The sequence below is a fragment of the Pongo pygmaeus genome, chromosome 8, assembly GCF_028885625.2.
Source record: "Pongo pygmaeus isolate AG05252 chromosome 8, NHGRI_mPonPyg2-v2.0_pri, whole genome shotgun sequence".
Classification (NCBI taxonomy): Eukaryota; Metazoa; Chordata; class Mammalia; order Primates; family Hominidae; genus Pongo; species Pongo pygmaeus.
The window spans coordinates 105102218-105125523 of NC_072381.2; the positions used below are offsets into that span (position 1 = coordinate 105102218).

Consider the following 23306-nt stretch of genomic DNA (forward strand, 5'->3'; position numbering starts at 1 on the left):
ACAGGTGGTGGGGCAGAAGTGGGACCAGAGCCTAGGTGTCCTGATTCTACTTCTGTATCAGCGAGGCCAGAGGAAGATTCTACTAATCTGCTTTGAACACTTAGATGTTTATTGTGAATTATCTTCTGATGTTATTAAAGGCCTTTCCTAAAAATAGATTTTTAGGGCTGGGCACAGTGGCTCACGCCTGTAATCCTAGCACTTTGGGAGGCCAAGGCAGGTGGATCACCTGAGGTCAGGAGTTCAAGACCAGCTGACCAACAAGGTGAAACCCCATCTCTACTAAAAATACAAAAATTAGCCAGGCGTGGTAGCAGGTGCCTGTAGTCCCAGCTACTCGGGAGGTTGAGACAGGAGAATTGCTTGAACCAGGGAGGCAGAGGTTGCAGTGAGCTGAGATTGTGCCACTGCACTCCAGCCTAGGAGATGGAGTAAGATTCCACCTCAAAAAAAAAAAAAAAAAAAAAAAAAGATTTTTAAAGACTGTATTGTATTTATTATATAGATCTAGCATAATTTATTTTGAAACCTCTAAATAAAGACCCTGCATATTTAGGATGTTTTCATCCTCCCTCCCCATTACTAGAAATAAATGTAGCAATCTTGGGGAACAAAAATCTTGAGATGTTAGAAGATTAATGAAGATACAGCTCTAGAGTAATTTTGTTCATTAATTAGCATATGCTTATTGAGCACCTACTATGTGCCAAACACTGTTTTAAGTTCTGGAATTACATCCATGAACAAAATAGAAAAAACCTCTGCTCTACATTCTCACAGGGTGACAAGCAACAAAACTATTAAATAAGTAAATTATCTGATAGAAAGTGGTAAGTTGGCCATATCTTTAATTATTAGGCCTAAAGTTATTTATTTGAATCAATTCTTTATTTGTATAAAGGAACTTGTAAGATTTTTAACCCCTTGACACCTTATTGAGACAAATTTCTTCCTTTTACCCCTCCCTATTAGATTCTGTGAAGGTGGGTCTAGGGAGTAGTGCTTAATATAAATTATTTTCTTCTTCAGGGTATAAATCTCAGTGGGGGTCAGAAGCAGCGGATCAGCCTGGCCAGAGCTACCTACCAAAATTTAGACATCTATCTTCTAGATGACCCCCTGTCTGCGGTGGATGCTCATGTAGGAAAACATATTTTTAATAAGGTCTTGGGCCCCAATGGCCTGTTGAAAGGCAAGGTGAGAAATCATTGAACATGATGAAGATATAAAGGTGGGGTGGGAGGGAGAGGGGAGGACATGTCTGGCAAGTAAGACAGGGAAGATGGTGGACATATGGTAATCAACACAACTTCATATTATTTTTATAGACTCGACTCTTGGTTACACATAGCATGCACTTTCTTCCTCAAGTGGATGAGATTGTAGTTCTGGGGAATGGCACAATTGTAGAGAAAGGATCCTACAGTGCTCTCCTAGCCAAAAAAGGGGAGTTTGCTAAGAATCTGAAGACATTTCTAAGACATACAGGCCCTGAAGAGGAAGCCACAGGTATGTAAGAAGGATTGGGACAAGATAGAACTTGGCCCTGAGTTATTGCTCAGTCAACCACATCACCACGGTTACCGTAAGAAAATTGGGCAGTTTTCCCATGCTAATGGTAAACATTTTTTTCTGATTAGCCTGGATCTGAGTTTCTGGATTCTGTTATAAACCGCTTCTCCTTTGAAGAATCCTGTCTTTAATGTACAAAGAATAGTTTGCAAAACATCCCCGTAAGCCGTTTTTCTGGTGAACACTGAGAGAACATTTCTGAACAGTTTTGTAAGCTCCAGAGCCTAGGATGCTGCTGTGTTGGCCCTGGGATCTGGGACTTGGTGGAATGAAGAGAAGGGCAGGAGGGCAAGGTGAGCTGCACTGAGATTGGTTCTGTGTATGAGTTTCCTAATTAGCTGCCTTAACAACACATCACAAACTGAATGGCCACATATTTCTGGAGGCTAGAAGGGCAAGATCAAGGTGTCAGCAGGATTAGTTTTTTCTTAAGGTGTTAGGCAACAATCTGTTCAAGGCCTCTTGCCTAGTTTCCGGTGGTTTGGTGATCTTTGTTGTTGCTGTTTGTTGTGGTTGTTCTTCCTATTTGTTTGTTTCATTTCCTGAACTAATTCTGTTAAGTCTGTATTCTTTGTCATTGTCAGGTGTGACCACTGAAGTCTGTTTGGTTGGCTTAGTGGTGAGCTAGTGATTAGACAGACACTTCCTTAAATGCTTGGAAACAATAAGTGTCTCAGCCTTTGCTGAGAGGCTGTGTGTGTGTGTTGTGAGTGGTGGGGAGCATGTCTTCAGCACTCCAGCAATTTACATCTCTGCCTTAGCCTTCACTTCCTGCTTATACAGAGCCACATGGTCAGCCGGAAGTGAAAGATTAGAGCCCTCTTCCATCTTTCCTGGACATGTGTACAGCTCTGCATGTGTACATGGCATTCTAGATTGCTGGGAATATATCAGAGAGATCAAAGCCCCTGTGAGCATCTTATTCCCCAGCTTTTCCTTTTAAGTTTTTAGTCAGCTTCTTATTTGCCCCAAGTGTTATCACCACCTCAGGCAGCTGCTGTGATGTTAAATAATTGCTGCTGGCTTTTTGAGCTAGCTCAGTGTTAGGTCAAATAGGCCCTATAAATGGGGGTTTTCAGAGAATTCCAGATAGGTGAGATAATGTCAGTTCTCCAGGGATGGGGCTTTTGGGAGCATTCTGAACCCACTCTGCCCCCTCCAGTGGCTGCTAGGCTGCTGGTTTTCATGGCTACTATGATTGTATGGCTGTTAGTTTTCTAGGCTATAGCAGCCAAGGAGCGGGGGGACAGAAATAGGGTAAGTTAAACTGCCACAAAACTTACTGTTCTTACTAAGTTTCAGCTCTTCAAAAACACAAATGCTCTTGGGATTGTTGCAAGCCTTTGGTTAATTTCAGAGCTCTGAAAAAGTTGATTTTGACCATTTTTTTGTCATTATTCTCATTGCTTTTATGGAGGAGTAGATATCTGGAGGTTCCTATTCTACCATCCCCACTGATGCCCACACTGTGTCTTATATTTTATTTTATTTTCAGGGTATGTCTTTTAAGTGATTTAAATTAATATAAGTTTGTTAAATTATTTGAATTTCAAGATGAGCATTTTCTTTTCTTTTTTGAGAGAGTCTCACTCTGTTGCCCAGGCTGGAGTACATTGGCACAATCATGGCTCACCTTCAATCTCCTGTGTTTAAGTGATCCTCCCACCTCTGCCTCCCAAGTAGCTGGGACCACAGGCGTGCACCACCACACCCTGCTAATTTTTAAATTTTTGTAGACATAGAGTTTGCCTATGTTGCCCAAGGTGGTCTCAAACTCCTGGGCTGAAGTGATTCTCCCACCTTGGCCTCCCAAACGGCTGGGATTACAGGTGTGAGCCACCACGCCCAGCCAAGATGAGCATTTTCAATTTACAATCACGTCTTTAGTCAATTCTGAGAACGTGACTCTTCTATTTGTCTACCATAATCCTTAAAAGGTCTTTCCTCCTCCAAAGACACCTGGGCATTTCTAGGAATTTTCTTCTCCATTTTGACCATTTTCTCTTCCAGTGGAATATTAATTCATCTCTGCTTTATCCTGATATTTCTTAATAACAAGATGTACTAATCACTATTTATGGAGTATTTATGGACTAAAGTATTCCATCCTGTATGTACATCTGGGATCTCTTGCTGAAACCAGCAAGATCAGAGGAGGCTTCTCTCTCCTTGTTCATAGGACTGACAGGGATCTATGCAGCTCTTCCTCTAACCTCTAGTGTGTCTCCCTAGTCCATGATGGCAGTGAAGAAGAAGACGATGACTATGGGCTGATATCCAGTGTGGAAGAGATCCCCGAAGATGCAGCCTCCATAACCATGAGAAGAGAGAACAGCTTTCGTCGAACGCTTAGCCGCAGGTTGGCCATCTATTCAGCTGGCAGCCCTTGTCAGCTCCATATTTCCACTTGATCTTTTCCTTTTTCTTCCTGGGCTTTTCCTGTGAGGGTTAACACCATGGACACTCCAAGCTCTTCCTTTGTTTCTTTGTCCGGGGATGGGGAAAGATCGGGGTTGTGTCAGTTTCCCCTGGTCATCTGCCCTGAAATGCGCTTTGATGCCAGCTGAGTGACTGTGACATCTGCTTGCAAGAAGACCCTTGGGAATCGCCTGCATGCTCAGGGAAGCTTCCCTCTCTCAGTTCTAGGTCCAATGGCAGGCATCTGAAGTCCCTGAAAAACTCCTTGAAAACTCGGAATGTGAATAGCCTGAAGGAAGACGAAGAACTAGTGAAAGGACAAAAACTAATTAAGAAGGAATTCATAGAAACTGGAAAGGTGAACACCACACAAAAAAGTAGCATTTGAGGTGTTATAAGGTTTAGAACCCAAAATTTTTAACGTTCTGTGAAAATTGAACACATACTTACAGGAGCAATATGTCATCTGTCCTTTGCAAATCTTCAGACTCATTATTAACCTGTTAGCAGAGGCTGTGGGCTTTCTACCAAGTCATATTTCCATAAAGAATGCTATGTTTCCTGTGAATGTCCTCATCCTACACTTCATGAGTGTTTGATTGCATTCTGATGTGTGGAGGAACAGGAAAACTCAGACCTAGAGCACATAATTCAAATTAATGAAATTTAACCACAAATTTCAAGGTCGGCAGTAGAACCCCATCATCTGTTCCACTCTGATTTTTTGTTTGTGCGTTTATTTTAGAGACAGGGTCTCACTACGTTGCCCAGGCTGGACTAAAACCTCAGGCCTCAAGAGATCCTCCCACGCCAGCCTTCTGAGTAGCTGGGACTACAGGGGCATGCTACCATGTCTGGCTTGTCCCAATCTGTTTTTATATCTTCTCCTCTTAAATGCCTTTAGCTTTGATGATTATTTACCCTGCATTGTATTTCAGCATTGTTCTATTATCCTTCCTGGCACAGTGCAGAAACGGTGACCACAGACTACCAAATTTTGCTACCTGCTACCCATGCTCCCAGGGGACTCCACTTCTCCTTGTGGTTGGCATTCTAGGTGATTCCTCACCAAAAGCCATTAGGGAGTTCTACTAATATTGAGGTGGGGACTTTGCAGGTGAAGTTCTCCGTCTACCTGGAGTACCTACAAGCAATAGGATTGTTTTCGATATTCTTCATCATCCTTGCGTTCGTGATGAATTCTGTGGCTTTTATTGGATCCAACCTGTGGCTCAGTGCTTGGACCAGTGACTCTAAGATCTTCAATAGCACCGACTATCCCGCATCTCAGAGGGACATGAGAGTTGGAGTCTATGGAGCTCTGGGATTAGCCCAAGGTATGTCTGATGGCTATGACATCTTACAGAATCTGTCTGGACCCTGTACTTTTCCCGGACTCAGGAATGCATTTGCCATTATGTCCTGGGCACAAGTCTTCAGGGATTCCTGTGCATGGTGCTGACAAAACTGCTTCCATCTCTAGGTATATTTGTGTTCATAGCACATTTCTGGAGTGCCTTTGGTTTCGTCCATGCATCAAATATCTTGCACAAGCAACTGCTGAACAATATCCTTCGAGCACCCATGAGATTTTTTGACACAACACCCACAGGCCGGATTGTGAACAGGTTTGCCGGCGTAAGTATCTCAAGAACTGTCAGGTGGTATGTTTATATACTGAGGATCTTTCTGACTGGGAGGAATTATTGTGTCCCCCTAGACAAGACTGTTCCGTTCCAGTTCTTTTGTCACTCAACATGCAAGTGTTTCTTGAGTACCTGCTGTGAGCTCCCAAGAATCCTGGAGATTGAGGGATGAACATCTCTGACCCTTCAAGTAGCTCAGCATCTAGTGAAGAAGACAACCAAGGAAGTGAAGGATTATAATAGAATATAGTAAAACCAGTAACAGCAGTGTGTAGAAAGGTGGTCTGGGAGTACAAAGGAAAAAAAGGCACTAGCCCAGCCTGCGTGATAAAGGTGGGCAATGTCGGAAAAGGTGAAACTTAAGTCATAGAAGCAAGCCAGGGAGATGGCAAGGGTTGGGGGCAGGGATGGCAGTGGAGCAGGGTGAGAAGGATTATTCTGCAGAGGAAGGAACATAAATAAAAGCACTGTCACTGCCTGGGACAGGAAATACAAGAGATAGTAAGGTAACCCTTTGATTGGCCTCTGCCTCCATTCCTGAAACTTCTATCTTGAATGCTTTAAGAATGAGTAAATTTGGTCTGGACTATGGAATAGAGCCATCAGTGATTTTAAAAAGTTCTCAAATATTGTTTCCATGTACCACAGATCCTGGAACCCTTGGCATTCATTCACTCATTCATTCAACAACCTTTATTGAGCACTTTCTATGAGCCAACTACTGTACTAGGCACTGGGGCACTCAATGAATGTGAAGATCATAGATGTCTCTCTTCCATGGGCCAGACCCAACTTATTGATTTTTTAGTGTATCTGAGATGGGAATTCAGGAACAGAGGCAGAGATCAGGCAATTCTGAATGATAAGTAACTATCACCAGCACAGTTTTTAGCCTTCTGCTTATGGAGCAGCTCTGGACTCTTGTTTGTTGGTCTTGGGGCAGACATAAAAAGTATAGCTCACAGTCCACAGCCAGGTTCTGGGGACACAGTAACCACTTCAAAAGTGGGCCGTTAACTGGTCCCCTTGTGTCATCTTCCTCTGGGGCAGAAACAGTGGGGATGATGTCACTAGAGACAACTTCAATGGCCTTTCTGCTCTTTACTAGAACCTAAAAGAACACTCAATTTTGGGTGAGAAATTTCTCATAGTAATTTTGCAAAGATCACAGTTTTCCCCATGTTGTAATATATATAATCTTCTGGGAAAGAGAACACAGAGGTTTTCTTAGGCAACAGTCATAGTTTGAAGACTGCTTTTGCATGAAAAAGGAAGCTGTCATTAATTATATAGTATGTTTCGTTGGGGAGGTTGCTCAGACCTATTAAGGGGAGTTTGATCAAGGGGCCTCTGGGACCAACAGCTGAGTTAAGAGGAGATGGAGTGGAGGAAGGAAAGATGGAGACTCTGTGCCAAGTAAGGATCAAAAGTAATCTGCATAGAACTGATAATTGATAGGGATTTCTTTTCTCTGCTAACTGTGGGTATAGTTATTTGCATTCTGATAGGACTTTGGGAAAGGTAGGTTAGACTCAGGACTCATCCATGATTCAGAGCTTTCCTGGAAGACCGTTATCCCTGATCCAGTTTGAGAAATTCCAGAGATAACTTAAACTCACTTTGGTCCTCACATATTACCAATCATAGAATCAATATAATCCTCAGAAATTTAGGCAAGGGCAACCCAAAATATAAACCAAGCTTCTTGAATGTTCTCCAAACCACCCATCTATTCATTCATTTTTCTCATTTGTTCATTTATTTCACATGACACAAAGGCAACATGGCAGTAAGACACATCTGTTCCCACTGGGTTCCTTGGTTAGAACACTGTCCAGGCAGGCTCACGTTCGACCCCAGCTCCCTCCCCCTTGGTCCTCTATGCTTGGCAGAGGAAGCAACTTCCTGAGTATTTTTAGTAGAGATGGGATTTCACCATGTTGGTCAGGCTGGTCTTGAACTCCCGATCTCAGGTTATCCACCCGCCTCGGCCTTGCAAAGTGCTGGGATTACAGGTGTGACCACCACACCAGGCCTAAATGAAGAAATTATGGAAATGAAATTGGTTACTGGGGCGAGCAATGCAGCCTATTGCAAATGAACATAATGAAATGATTACATGAAGGAGTACTGGGAACACACAGAATCCAACAGATTCCTTGCTAGAACTAGGAAGATGTAAACTATCTTAGGAAGACCTCAATGATGGTGTACCTCTCCTAATCGTTTTCCTAGGATATTTCCACAGTGGATGACACCCTGCCTCAGTCCTTGCGCAGCTGGATTACATGCTTTCTGGGGATAATCAGCACCCTTGTCATGATCTGCATGGCCACTCCTGTCTTCACCATCATCATCATTCCTCTTGGCATTATTTATGTATCTGTTCAGGTAGGTTTGGAAATGGCTAAGTCATCCTTCCTTCCTCTCTATCTATAAAAACCTGGCCTTTTTCCTGAGAATCTTCTCTCTGATTCATTGCTAGTCACTCACTCCTCCCCTCAGCATCTTTGCCATTTAGTCATATGTTGACATACCCAGAAGCCCACAGGCCACTGTCTGAAGCTGAAGTGAGAGCATCAATGGGTGCACCATTCATGGCAAATGTCACCCTAACTGCTGCCCACCCTTCACTCCCTGGAAGCTTAGGTGGGACAGATTTACGTTTGGATCCAAGACTACTTTGAGATTGGCTCTGGACACAGTCTTGCAGCTCCATAAGAACCCCCATGACGATTAGGTCGGTTCCAGAAGAGCCATGCTATGGTGCTTCCTTGGTTGATTTTCGACAGGCATAGCTGCTTGGAGATGTCTCTCAGCAGCAGCTGGGTCTGTCTTTTTACTTCGGCAAAGTTCTAGTTTCACTGGGGTGTCTGTGGGTGGTTTAGGCTCAATTCCAGTGTATTCTTCGAGGGAATGTGCAGCTTGAAAGCAAAACAGGGAAACTGAAATGAGTGGAAGGAACCCTATTCCCACAATGAAATGGAGAGGGAAGGGGAGGCTGTGGAGGAACTCTGGTCCCACCAGCTGCTTTTGTGGTGAATTGTTTGCCTGGGGAAACAATTCTGAAGACACTGTGGTCAGGAGCTCGTGGCCTTGTGGCCTGCGATTGGCAGCTTGCCTCCATGTCCGTGTACAGTTCCTCAGGCACATGGTCACCATAGCAGCCTTTTAACTATTAATAACAAACCAACAAACAAGAAGCAGGGTTACTGGAGGGAACATCTGTACGTCCATGTATAACATTTTGCATCCCGACTCTCCAACGCCCCACTCTTCCCAGGTTTCAACAAATCCTCACAGAATCTAGTAGCAGCACGGACCCATTCCACTCCCCCTTGCCCTCAGGCCACAGGGTTCTTCCTGCATTGGATTCTACCCTGTTCCAGTTCTTACCCCCTCAGCACTCTGCATACCTCCAGAATTCTCTGTACCTTCACACACCACCGAGGCACAGTTTTGGTCACTTCACTGAACAGATTCTTCCGTTTTTACCCAAACCTAGGCATGCCTTTTTCTGGCCATTTCCTGCCCATCCGCACTTTACACACCCCACGGGCCCCGCTGCCTTTACAAAATCCTTTTGGGGACCTTTTCTCTAAGGAGTACAGAAACTGTCACATGGACGATAGCCGTAGATCTGGGGGATATGGGTTAGGCTGATGAAACTCCTCAGAAGGTTTGGAGACTCAAAGCTCTGAGGCTGCGGTGTGGTCTCCTCACGTTCACCCCACTCTGTTCCCCACTAACCCCAGTCTTCTCATTGGTCTCCTCCTCGGAGCCTCTCTCATCATTCTGCTCCCAGACATGGCACTGCAGGCTTTTGTCTTGTTCAGATGTAAGCTGTGGCCGTCAAGGGGAAAAATGCTGGGTTGTGGCCAGAAAGGAGGAAGATGGTGGATGCCTCATGACTGCGGGACTGGCTGATTCTTTACTTTTTGTGTCCAGATGTTTTATGTGTCTACCTCCCGCCAGCTGAGGCGTCTGGACTCTGTCACCAGGTCCCCAATCTACTCTCACTTCAGCGAGACCGTATCAGGTTTGCCGGTTATCCGTGCCTTTGAGCACCAGCAGCGATTTCTGAAACACAATGAGATGAGGACTGACACCAACCAGAAATGTGTCTTTTCCTGGATCACCTCCAACAGGTGAGGCTTCCCCTGGGTATTTACCCATGTGTGTGCTTTGGGGTTCTATATATTTGACATTAGCTGTGGGAGGGCAGGCATGGCTAGTGGTGTGAAATTCACTCTGGCCACACACACTGTCATGCTGTGTAAGTGGAGAGAAGAAAGCATGAGCCTTGGAGTCAGAGACTGGATCCCCATGCCCGCTCTGCCGTTTACCAAGCTGGGTGAATTGCCTTGACTTCTCTAAGGAGAATCTCCATTTCTTTGTTTTTGTAATGGCCAGAACACACCCTATCTCACAGGGTTCCACCTGTCTCATGGTGGAAGTCAAACGACATTTGTGAGCATTTTGTAACCCAGTACCAAACAAGTGCTAGGTGAACTGAACATCCTCTGTTTACTTTTCTGAGAACGGTGTGAGATTCTCCATAGTCATGACACTCTTTCTGGGTAGTGAAGGCAGTGGAGGTTGGAGAGAGGAGAGTTAGGAATTTTTAGGTAAGACCATTGATGACAGAAAGGGAAGCTTCCATCCTGTGAACAGGGTGAGGATTATTCTCCAGTATCCTTAAGTCCTGGCAAGCAGTACGTCCTGGAAAGAGGAAGATCTTTTTCAGGAAGAAAAATTCTTGAGTGGCTTCCAAAGTGTCTTGAGGCGCTAAAGATGCTCAGTATTATTTGGAATGTGGACAGGTCAGGAGTTTGACTGTAAAGATATTTTATTTCTTAGAGACTTTCGAAGAAGGAAAAGGCATATAAGTAAATCTTATTAGACCTTCACTGTAAAGGACATATCATATTTATTCATACACATGCTGGAATTATTGGTGCAGACATTTAAATACATTTTCTTTGAGAAAGTCCTTTTTTTTTTTCATGGAGTTTCCCTCTTGTTGCCCAGGCTGGAGTGCAATGGTGCAATCTCAGCTCACCACAACCTCTGCCTGCTGGGTTCAAGCAATTCACCTGCCTGAGCCTCCCAAGTAGCTGGGATTACAGGCATGCACCACCACGCCCAGCTAATTTTTTTTATTTTTAGTAGAGACGGGGTTTCTCCATGTTGGTCAGGCTGGTCTTGAACTCCTGACCTCAGGTGATCTGCCCGCCTTGGCCTGCCACAGTGCTGGGATTACAGGCGTGAGCCACCACGCCCAGCCTGGGAAAGTCCATTTTTATAAACTATGTCCATACACATGTACTCTTCACTTCTCTATGAAACCCCAGTATATCTCCCTGTGGCCAACTCTCACCTAACTTCCTTTCACCCTCAGCTTCTTCTTCCCCTTTTACAAATACTGAAATCAAACAGGGCACGTTGACCCTTCCTATGGTGCTTACTTTTTAATCTTACACATGGATTCACTATGGCATTGCTTCCCCAGCCTGATCAAAAGAAGTCATTTGGAGCGTTCATTTAAAATGCAGATTTTTGGCCAGGAGCAATGGCTCATGCCTGTAATTCCAGCACTTTGGGAGACTGAGGCAAGCAGAACACGTGAGCCCAGGAGTTCAAGACCAGCTTGGGCAACATGATGAAATCCTGGCTCTACAAAAAATATAAAAAAAATTAGCTGGGTGTAGTGGTGTGCACCTATAGTTCCAGCTACTTGGGGCTTGAGCCCGGGAGGTCGAGGCTGCAGTGAGCCATGATCACGCCACTACACTCTAGCCTTGGTGACAGAGCAAGACCTTGTCTCATAAAACAAAAACAACAAAAAAAATGCAGATTCTTGAATCCCATTCTAGGCCCCCTGAAATCAGAATCTTAAGGGAAAGGGTCCAGGAATTTTCCACATGAATTTGTAACAGTGTATATTAACAGTTGCCCTAGGTGGTTCTTATGATTTGGCCAGTTTGGTAGACATTGCACTGTAGGATTCCCTTAGTCCAGCAAAGACCTCTAGGATCTTTAAAATGCAATTTATTTTCTTAAAAAATATATCAATAGGCTTTTAGGAATACATGGTGTTTCTAAGTCAAATTGAGGCATCACCTAAGAGTGCGGCCTGATCAAGTCAAACCCTCTGAGAATGTTCTGTGAACGCCAAGGTTGCTGGTTAAGATGAGGACGTGATCAGTGACACACACTCTCTGGTTCTGTTGCCCCACAGGTGGCTTGCAATTCGCCTGGAGCTGGTTGGGAACCTGATTGTCTTCTTTTCAGCCTTGATGATGGTTATTTATAGAGATACCCTAAGTGGGGACACTGTTGGCTTTGTTCTGTCCAATGCACTCAATGTGAGTTTGAAGGTTGGGAGTTTGGTTTCGTTAGTGCGCTTATTCTTAAATTAAGCCTGATGTATACTATGGAGTCTGTGCTCTTGATTCCTTCTTAAACCTAGAGGGACTAAAGGAGACCGAGGTTCAAATCCTGGCTCCATCTTTTACCCATGGATATGTTCCTTACTCTTCCTAAGTAGACATGAATGCCATCTAGAAAACTGGACATAAATATTGACCTTAGGGCTTAAGAAGGCAATTTCATATGTTTCAATCTAATTGTTCCCTGTCTGCCTCTTTGCTTGGTTCTAGTGAGGGAATAAATAACTTTCTTCTCTAGAATGTAGCAGTAATCAGAAAGGCTTTTTGAACAAATAATTCCTCCTGTGTTTATTTTTCTTAGATCGTAGAATAATTGGAGGTAATTCTGATAAAGAACATAGAGTCTGATAAAACTATAGAATGTGTCTCACTGCAGCATCCCCAGCATGACTAGAGGATACATGGCAGGCATGATTCTTTTCTAGCACCTAAGACAGTGGCTGGCACTACCGTAATTATTCAATCAATATTTGTTATAAATGAGTCATTTGACCATCTTTTTGAACTAATTTTTTTAGTTCAAAGAGATTTGCGTAGTTATATGTGGGCTTTATATAATAGTGCTGTCTTCATTAGAAGTTAAGAAGGCTGGTGGAGCACAGTGGCTCACACCTGTAATCCCAGCACTTTGGGAGGCCGAGGCGGGTAGATCACCTGAGGTTAGGAGTTTGAGACCAGCCTGGCCAACATGGTGAAACCTCGTCTCTACTAAAAATACAAAAAATTAGCCAGGCGTGGTGGCGAGCGCCTGTAATCCCAGCTACTGGGGAGGCTGAGGCAGGAGAATCACTTGAACCCAGGAGGCAGAGGTTGCAGTGAGCCAAGATCGTGCGATTGCACTCCAGCCTGGGCAACAGAGCAAGATTCCGTATCAAAAAAAAAAAAAAAAAAGAAGTTAATAAAGCCCAATGTGTTCCTGCCAGGGCACCTAAAAGGACTTTGTTATTCACTAGAGTCACTTAGTTCCTTGTGTCACTGCCCTTTCATCCCCCTATTTGTAGGCTTTTTAGCCCAGGACAGACAAGGCAAATAGGAAATTATTAGATTGAACCAAAACAAAATGATCAAATACCAGCAATTACATATGCTTCAATCTACACAAAGTGGATACTCTGAGTCCCCATGATTCTGTCCTCTGCTGTCTGTGGCTCCCTTTCTCTAACCACCATTTGCCCAACAAGAACTCTCTGTGCATATATGCAAACTCCTGAGTCTTTTCCTGAGAGAAGTTTGCATCTGAGTAATCTACAGATTCCCTGGCCTGGATCATGCCTTTCCCTGATTCACAAAGAACACTAGGCATACAGGCAGGAGGCCTGAGCTCTGCTCCCACTCCACCCATTGCCAGACTCTCCAATTCCAGCTTTAGTCCCAAACCACTAGACACTCACGTTGCCCTTCGCATGAGCACCTAATTGGTCTGCAGCCATTCAATGCACTGCTCTTAATTCCTTCCCCAAGGAGGCAAGGATTGTCTTTCTTACACTTTTCCTTATTCCGTTGTAGAGTCCAGCACAGTGCTGGGTACAAAGTCGGCACTGGATTGTCCTTGTGGTTTGAGTGGTTGAGTTGGTTTCTGTACCTATGATGATTTTCAGTCTTCTGGTTTTTCTGTAGATCACACAAACCCTGAACTGGCTGGTGAGGATGACATCAGAAATAGAGACCAACATTGTGGCTGTTGAGCGAATAACTGAGTACACAAAAGTGGAAAATGAGGTAAGGAGGAACTGGAAAAATCCAGGAACAAGGCAAAAACAACATGCAACTCCTTCAAGAGTACATCTTTAGAATTTCTCCATATTTCACATGGGCCCATAATGGGTCCCTAAAGTTTCCTTTCCTCTAACTCAAAGGACCTAATTTCTTCAAACTTAGAATAGGAAATGGTTTAGGGGATGTCAGGTCTTGGAACATACCGAGGAGATCTACAGCACAAGCTCATGGTATATTTTTCTTTAACTGAGTAAGGTAGGAACTTTCCAAAAGTACAAGTCTAGTTCAGTCTATTAAATGCAGAGGCCATTAGGTAGCTGGGACACTGCTACCCTTCTCCTGTTCTATGACACGAGTCTTGGGCAGACTGTTCGGCTGAGTTGCCACCTTATAAAACTTACTTATCTTGTCTCCTTGCCAGGCACCCTGGGTGACTGACAAGAGGCCTCCGCCAGATTGGCCCAGCAAAGGCAAGATCCAGTTTAACAACTACCAAGTGCGGTACCGACCTGAGCTGGATCTGGTCCTCAGAGGGATCACTTGTGACATCAGTAGCATGGAGAAGGTAGGTGGAGTGAAGGAAGGCCTGGATGGGAGGCCTTGTGATCAGACAACAATTGGACAGAGTGGAGAGCAGCTGGGCCCCAAGCCTTCATCATTTGGATGGAGGGAGAGGGTCAGGGCACTTCCTCTGCCCTGGGGAGGTGTGGGGACACAGTATCAGAGGGAAGGATAGCAGCCAGGGATCACACAGACTTACTGCAGCTGTTGGGGCCTCCTGCTCAGCTCCCCCTTGCCTCTTAGCCAGCTGACCAGGGCCCCTTTCCTATAAGGTCCACAGTATGCAGAGAGGAAGTCAGCAAGGAAGCAAGGGGGCGCCAGGCCTGGTGATGGAACTGTTGAGAATAGCAGTGTGGAGGGTTGTCCCTGAAGGAAGAATGGCCCAGTTCTCCTCCCAGTCTTCAAAGTCAGGCATCCTCCTCAGGTGCTGTTGTTCTCCGAGGGCTTGGGGTCTGATGAGCAAGGACGCTGAGGTCCAGATCAGAGTCTGGCTCTCAGCTGGTGGCAGACCTAATCTTTCCCTTCTTCACTTCTAAACAAGCATTTTTCTTTTTTCTTTCTTTTTATTTATTTATTTATTTTGAGATGGAGTCTCACTCTGTCGCCCAGGCTGGAGTGCAGTGGCACAATCTTGGCTCACTGCAACCTCTGCTTCCCGGGTTCAAGTGATTTTTCTGACTCAGACTCCCAAGTAGCTGGGACTACAGGTGCATGCCACCATGTCTGGCTAATTTTTTTTGTATTTTTAGTAGAGACGGGGTTTCGCCGTATTGACCAGGCTGGTCTTGAACTCCTGGCCTCAGGTGATCTGCCTGCCTGGGCCTCCCAAAGTGCTGGGATTACAGGCATGAGCCACCGTGCCTGGCCTAAACAAGGATTTTGTTTTTATCTATAATTTCCAACAATAATTATAACAACAGTTGCCAAGAGAGTCCATTTCAAACAGTGACTATATAGTTCTCAGCAAACAATGATTTTTGACATCTTTTTCTGACATCTGGGTACTTTTTTCCTCACCAAAACCAAAATCAGTTTAATATCTTAGAGATGGAGTAGCCAGTCACTGCCTCTTAACCTCCTGCGACTGTGAAAGCCCCGGCTAAATAACTTTTCCCCAAGAATTATTTGTGAAACTAATGTGTAAGGGAACTATATTCACAGATTGGTGTGGTGGGCAGGACAGGAGCTGGAAAGTCATCCCTCACAAACTGCCTCTTCAGAATCTTAGAGGCTGCCGGTGGTCAGATCGTCATTGATGGAGTAGATATTGCTTCCATTGGGCTCCACGACCTCCGAGAGAAGCTGACCATCATCCCCCAGGTGAGCTGTAGAACTTACTCGGGCACATGCCGTGGGGAGCAGCTTGTTTTACAGGAAACATATGCAGCTTCTTCTTGATGTCTATTCAGTCAGCACTGTCAATTCCACGGTCTACTCGGGGTACCTGAGCTAGTTCCCTAGGATGGACACGTCGTTTCCAGAACTTAAGTTTTGGAATGTTTGGTAATATGCATTTGTGGCTGCCTGTATCTGACCACTAGGTGGCAGCAACACAACAGAAGTCAAGTACAGCCGATGATTATTTAGCGTTGCTATAGCCCATCACGGTTTGCAAGACTTTTGCAATCAGCATTAGCAGTTTTGCCGCTGAAGCTTGAAGCCATTAAGCTTTATACTCCCCATTTGCTATGGTTAAAAGATAGAGGAGGGAATTTGCTGCAGGTTTCTGCCGGCAAGCGGAACGCTTCGTGCATCAGCAAGAAAGATTTCCCCTCGGCTTCCTCTCTGGATCCTGCCAGATAAGGACTGCCGCGGGGCCTCACCGTTCCCCGCAGCGGCTCCTCAGGAGAACCTTTCCTCCTCTGCCCACTGCAGCCTAATTCCTCTGGGGGTAGTTTTGGTCTGTCTGGTGTTTGCTCAGTTCGATAGTCTTTTCTCCAGCCTCTTCAAAAGCGTCACACCTTCTTCTCATGCATCTGTACTATTCTTTCCTCTACCCTCCTCTGATTCCTCTACCTTGACACCACGAGTTTGGGTTTGGGAGGCCGAGGCAGGTGAATCACTGGAGCCCAGGAGTTCAAGATCAGCCTAAGCAACATGGCAAGAACCCATCTCTACAAAAAATTTTAAAAATCAGCCAGGCATGGTGGTACGTGCCTCTGGTCCCAGCTACTCGAGAGGCTGAGATGGGAGGATCACTTGAGCTAAGGACGTCAAGGCTGCAGTGAGCGGTGTTCATGCCACTGCACTCCAGTCTGGGCAACAGAGTGAAACTCGGCCTCAAAAACAAAAAATAAACCGAGAACTTCTCCTAACCCTGTGCCTAGCCCCTGGCTGGTAGCCACTCCCAGCCTTAGGAGGGAAAACCCTGTGGAAGCTCAACCACAAACCAGCTTCCTGCCTCAGGAATCCACCTCAGGCCAGTCCTATCCACCATCTCCCAGTCCTGAGGAACTCCGAGGTCCTTTTCTGGCATGAGCCCCAACAGCCCCCTTGTCCTTTCACTTGCAGGACCCCATCCTATTCTCTGGAAGCCTGAGGATGAATCTCGACCCTTTCAACAACTACTCGGATGAGGAGATTTGGAAGGCCCTGGAGCTGGCTCACCTCAAGTCTTTCGTGGCCAGCCTGCAACTTGGGTTATCCCACGAAGTGACAGAGGCCGGTGGCAACCTGAGGTAATGTTCCATAGCCTGCTTCCCTTGCAGGCAGTGAGAGGATATGAGGGGGCCACTCCTCGTGTTCCTTGTGTTAGGTGATGCCTGGCATAGAATTTTCATCCAGGTCTGATTCCTAAAGTGTAAAATGAACCTGTTGTAAAATGAACCTGTTGTAAAGTTCACAAGATAAAATAGATGTGAAAGTGCTTCAAAACTCTTGAAAACTGGTCGAGCACAGTGGCTCACGCCTGTAATCCCAGCACTCTGGGAGGTTGAGGCAGGTAGATCACCTGAAGTCAGGAGTTCGTGACCAGCCTGGTCAACATGGGAAACCCTGTTTCTACTAAAAATACAAAAAGTAGCCGAGCATGGTTGTGGGCACCTGTAGTCCCAAGCTACTCAGGAGGCTGAAGCAGGAGAATCGCTTAAACCCAGGAGGTGGAGGTTGCAGTGAGCCGAGATTGCGCCACTGCATTCCAGCCTGGGCGACAGAGCAACACTCCGTCTAAAAAAAAAAAAAAAAAATCAACTCTTGAAAACCTTTGTTATCGGCTGGGCGCAGTGGCTCACGCCTGTAATCCCAACACTTTGGGAGGCTGAGGCCTGTGGATCACGAGATCAGGAGTTCAAGACCAGCCTGACCAAGATGGTGAAACTCCATCCTACTAAAAATACAAAAAATTAACTAGGCGTGGTGGCAGGCGCCTATAATCTCAGCTACTCAGGAGGCTGAGGCAGAGAATTGCTTGAACCCAGGAGGCGGAGGTTGTAGTGAGCTGAGATCACACCACTGCACTCCAGCCTGGGAGACAGAGCGAGACTCCATCTAAAAAAAAAAAAAAAAAAAAAAAACCTTTGTTATTAAATGTACTCCTCATATGACATTACACAATGTGAGCTTACACATCCCACAGAAAGCAGAGGCTCCCAGCTGTGCATAATCAGGATGAAAATAGTCTGGCTGCCTGGTCCAATCCTAGAGTCTGATTTAATTGTATGAGGCTAGACTGGACATGGGGAGTTTTAAAGGATCCCCATGAGGCTGTTAGGGGCATCCCAGTTTAAGAACCACTGATCTAAAGAGCATGCGGATGACAGGGAACGTGACATCTGTAAAATCCTTAGGCACTGTTGAAACACCTGAAATCAACAAAAGACTCTCTTGGCTTTCACAGTTATTTTTACCTTTCCAAAACATTTTTATATAGTTGACAGTTCACTTCTGGCCTTCACTGTATGTTTGCCTGTCCATTAATAAGTTGACCTAGCATTGTTCCTATAACATTTTTGTTTTTCCTTCCACACACTGAAGTTCTGCCCTCAGCCAAAGCCCACTGCTCATAGACAGGTCTTGCTCCTGCCCCAGGGGCCTCAGTGGTGGTAGGCAGGGAATAGGCCATTTGCAAGTTGAAGCTCGGGAAGGAAGGGAGGGCTCAGTAACTGATTCATGGACCAGCCACTCTGGCTTCACCTGGGAGCTTGTTACACATGCAGAATCTCAGGACATAGACCTACTCATCAGAATCTGCATTTTAGCAAGATTCCCAGGTGATTTGTGTGCACACTACACTTGAGAAGCACTGCCTAGAGTGTTGTGATTAACTAGGCTGCAAGCTAAAATCACCCAGGAAGCTTTAAAGCTCCCAATGCCTCAAATGTAGCCCAGACCAACTGAATGGAGGACCCAGGTGATTTCAGTGTGTAGCCCCAGGGAACAAGCCCTGGTAGAGAACATCGCCAGTTTAGTTTCCCTCCACGACAGATCTAGCAACTAGCAGGACTCAAGTAGGTCTTTAGGCCAGTATAAAAGATCATTCAAACATTCAGTCAGCAAAAATGTAATAACACCGGCCGGGCGCAGTGGCTCATGCCTGTAATCCCAGCACTTTGGGAGGCCGAGGCAGGTGGATCACCTGAGGTCGGGAGTTCAAGACCAGCCTGACCAACATGTAGAGACACCCCATCTCTACTAAACATACAAAATTAGCCAGGCGTGGTGGCGCAGGCCTGTAATCCCAGCTGTAATCCCCCGGGAGGCTGAGGCAGGAGAATCGCTTGAACCCGGGAGGCGGAGGTTGTGGTGAGCTGAGATTGCACTCCAGCCTGGGAGATAAGAGCGAAACTCCATCTCCAAAAAAAAAAAAAAAAAAAATATATATATATATATATATATATATATATAGTAACACCTACTATGTGCCAGGTACTGAAAATACAGAGGCAAACAGAGACACAACCCTGACTTCCTAGCACTTACAGCATAATGAAGACAGACCTCTGTCAGTAAATGCCAATACGGTCTGTGCTACAGAGGGGACATGTGGGACGCTATGGTAGGGTGCAATGGGAGGCCTTGACATTTCTGGTTTGTAAAAACAAAAATCATGCCATCTTTCTCCTGTCCAAGCTGAGAGATGCTTAAATGGTATTACCAATGCCTTGATTTCAGACCTGAGTTTCAAACCTGGCCTGGGGGACTAAAACTTACATTTCTCTGTTGAATGATGGCTAAGTTCAGCTTGGAGAGAGCAGCTGAAAGACAAAGTGTCGCCTCAGCAACAGTCTGTTACTCTAAAGTCCAAAGTATACATTACACTTTGGGCCAGGCAGGAGTTTGGTACAAGCTAAGTAAATAGTTTTTCAGTGTCTCTGATCTTACATTATAGGGGAAAACTGGAAGTTCATCTTGGGTGACTTCTCATCTCCTGCAGAAATTTTCTTACAGAGAATTATAGAACTTTGGCCACCCCCTGTTTAATATGTTCCCTAATGGCCACAGCAGGAAAGAGCAATTAGCAAATTCCTGAATATTTCCTTCACATCATTTCCCAAAGCTTCTTTATGTAAGTAAGAGGTCCAGCCTTCATTACAGGCTTTTAGCAAATTAAAGCTATTTGCATTTTAGAAGCATATTTGAATTCCACATACATTGCATCTCACACCAAGACATCACGTTCATTAGATAGCTTCATCTCTAATCAAAGCAGAATGCCTTGAACATATAATTAGCCTTGAGACTAGAATTACACATTAAAATAATAAATGGATTTGCTAAGGCCACAAAGAAATGCCACTGGGGCATTCTAGTGTTGTTCCACCCTATATTAATGGTTTCAGGTCAAATACTGCTAAAGTAAACTCGGTGACATTCATGTTGTTTTGGAAATGTTGATATCACGGCAACCAAATACAAAGCATTGTTCCTGGGCCATTGTTATCCAAACTTGTTTAAGCATAAAAATGGCCTGGGGTGCTTAGTAAAAAGGCATGTTCCTAGGCTCCTGCCCACTCTGATTGAGCAAGGCAAGGGCCCAGAAATATGACTTTTTAATTAAGTACTTGGGGTGGGTCTTCAATTGGGAAAGTTTGAAAAACGATGCTCACAGCAGCAAGGTACAGCTAGTTGAAGAGGCCCAAACATTCCAGGGGAATTTTGGAGGGGGGGTTTTGGAAGTCTGATCTGGAACATGAAAATGGTCCCCCCGCCCTGCGTCTTTCCTTGGTCTTTAGGAGCTAACACATGGTTGCTTCTATTGGCTGCAGCATAGGCCAGAGGCAGCTGCTGTGCCTGGGCAGGGCTCTGCTTCGGAAATCCAAGATCCTGGTCCTGGATGAGGCCACTGCTGCGGTGGATCTAGAGACAGACAACCTCATTCAGACGACCATCCAAAACGAGTTCGCCCACTGCACAGTGATCACCATTGCCCACAGGCTGCACACCATCATGGACAGTGACAAGTGAGTGTAGGGGGACAGGGCTTGACACGGATGGCTTAACCCTTGCTCAACAATAACAGTGTCAGCCGGGAAACACCTGACGGCAGAAGGTTTAACCACCACCATATTACTGATGAAGAAACTGAGACTTAGAGATGTCAAGTAATCTGGCCAAAATTTTACATCATGCGAATGAAAACGAACAAGGTTAAGGGAACTATTCATATCTTGAGGGCAAAATAGGAAACTGTGTGTTGTAACAATTAACTGGGTATGGGGAGGTGGAAGCTCAAGCCGTGAGAGGCAGATGTTGACCATAGACCTTCCTAACTGTCCTGAGCCTCAGCTGCTGCTCTGTAAAACAACTAGAAGCTTTCTGTTCCTTCCAGCTGTGTCATATTACAATCAAAAGTCAGTAATCTTAGAAAGCTATTTGGAGATGATAGGCATCCTTTGTAAACCAATCTATCCTTAAACAATGTGCACTTCTTTTAAAAACTCATGTAAATGGACTCATACTGCCTGTATTCTTCTATTACTTGATTCTTTTGTTCAATATTATTTGCAGAATTCATCCATGTTGATGTGTGTAGCTGTGGCTCATTGATTTTCACTGCTTTGTAGCCTTGTCTGACTATACCACAACTTAGTCCTGGTTATTCTTATAAATGCCTAGACTTGAGATGCTGCTTTCTAAGACTTTTATTTCTTTCTTCCTTGTTTCAGGGTAATGGTCCTAGACAACGGGAAGATTATAGAGTACGGCAGCCCTGAAGAACTGCTACAAACCCCTGGACCCTTTTACTTTATGGCTAAGGAAGCTGGCATTGAGAATGTGAACAGCACAAAATTCTAGCAGAAGGCCCCACGGGTTAGAAAAGGACTATAAGAATAATTTCTTATTTAATTTTATTTTTTATAAAATACAGAATACATACAAAAGTGTGTATAAAATGTACGTTTTAAAAAAGGATAAGTGAACACCCATGAACTTACTAACCAGGTTAAGAAAATAAATATCACCAGGTACTTGAGAAACCCCTTGATTGTCTACCTCGATCGTACTTCCTTGCTACCCACCCCTCCCAGGGACAACCACTGTCCTGAATTTCATGATAATTATTCCTTTGCCTTTCATTTTTGTTTTATCACCTTTGTATGTATCTTTAAACAACGTATACCCTTTTTTACTTATGTAAATGGACTGACTCATACTGCATACATCTTCTATGACTTGATTCTTTTGTTCAATATTATATCTGAGATTCATCCATGGTGATGCAAATAGGTGCATTATTTTTTTTCACTGCTCTGTAGTCTGGCATTGTATGAATACAGCACAATGTATCAGTTTTAATATTCATTAGCTTTATTCTCAGGTTTTTAAAAACTATAAACAGTACTACTGTGGACATTCTGGTCTACATCTCCTGACACATATGTAAGAGTTTCTCTAGGGTATAACCTAGGAATGGAGGGTATGCACATGTTTACATGCACAAACCAGCTGATGCCAAACTGGTAATGCCAACTGAAAACATTGCTGTCAATCTGATGAATATGAATTGATGTATCATTGAGAATTTCATTTGCATTTCCCTAGTATCTATTGGGGATGAATATATTTTCATGTTTCTGGGGCATTTGCATTTCCAATCGTTTTTTAAATATTGTGTCTGATAATTCCAATGTCTGTATTCTTTGTTTATCTGTTGTTTCTGTTGGTTTTTACTCATGGTATTTTATTTCCTTGTATGTCTTGTGCATTTTTATTATAAGCTCGTTCTCCTTCAAACTTTATCTGTGGACATTCTTTGAGGCCTAAGTTGACTGTGAGTTCTTCCTAAGGAATTGGGAATGCTTTAGCCTGTTGCCTGGGGCATTACCCAGAACCTCTTTGAATGAAATTCTTCACTAAGGGGTTTCAAACCACAGTGCAACTTCAGACCACAATCCTGTACAAGAGCCAGCTTGTGATTTACAAATTCTCGAGGGAGAGTGACAGGTTGGAGATAGGCGTGGGGTTTTGTTGTTGTTCTTGTTGACTCCTGCATTCTGCATGGCAGGACCTAGGCGTCTTTACCTATACATTGCAGGTATAACCCTTTCATGACACAGGTTCATCAGAGGGTTTTAGTCTGCACCATGGCAGACCTTGGCTTTATCTCTTGCCTTGGCATCCTACATTATCAACAAAGTGAGAGTTTAAGATCTCCTGGGCAGGAGATTTCAGAAGCCAGCCTAAGTTTTGGGCCTTCGTCACCTCCTAGGGCCTTTGTGTCAGGTTCTTCTGGGTTCTTCATATTCCTTACCTCCCTTTCAGTGATGTAATGATAAAGATTTTGATTTATTCAGCATTTCACGGTCTGTTTAGTGAGGTGCTTAGCGTTAAACTTCTGAAATGAAGGGCATATAGCTAGTGTAAGCATACCTCTGGTTTGCCCTGAATAGTTATGGGTTACATCTGTTTTCCCAAAACAATAATAGCTCCCCCTTTCACACACACACAAAAATTGTCTCATTTGTATGACAAACTTGTGTGCCTCCTACACATAGCCCTGTGA

The 23306-nt window shown here is 44.5% G+C and overlaps 1 protein-coding gene across 1 annotated transcript in view; it reads left to right on the forward strand.

Moving 5' to 3' along the window:
- ABCC2 (ATP binding cassette subfamily C member 2) overlaps window positions 1-22591 on the forward strand; it is a 71218-nt gene extending 48627 nt beyond the window's left edge. Inside the window, exons 19-33 of the mRNA XM_054435844.2 lie at window positions 1030-1197; window positions 1329-1509; window positions 3805-3931; window positions 4213-4348; window positions 5108-5327; window positions 5474-5628; window positions 7872-8027; window positions 9585-9784; window positions 11878-12004; window positions 13706-13807; window positions 14226-14369; window positions 15527-15685; window positions 16877-17043; window positions 20569-20763; window positions 21469-22591. Of these exons, the coding sequence (XP_054291819.1) occupies window positions 1030-1197; window positions 1329-1509; window positions 3805-3931; window positions 4213-4348; window positions 5108-5327; window positions 5474-5628; window positions 7872-8027; window positions 9585-9784; window positions 11878-12004; window positions 13706-13807; window positions 14226-14369; window positions 15527-15685; window positions 16877-17043; window positions 20569-20763; window positions 21469-21598 (2367 nt within the window). The 3' untranslated portion in view covers window positions 21599-22591. The remainder of the gene's footprint in view (window positions 1-1029; window positions 1198-1328; window positions 1510-3804; window positions 3932-4212; window positions 4349-5107; window positions 5328-5473; window positions 5629-7871; window positions 8028-9584; window positions 9785-11877; window positions 12005-13705; window positions 13808-14225; window positions 14370-15526; window positions 15686-16876; window positions 17044-20568; window positions 20764-21468) is intronic.
- The last annotated feature ends 715 nt before the right edge of the window (window positions 22592-23306 follow it).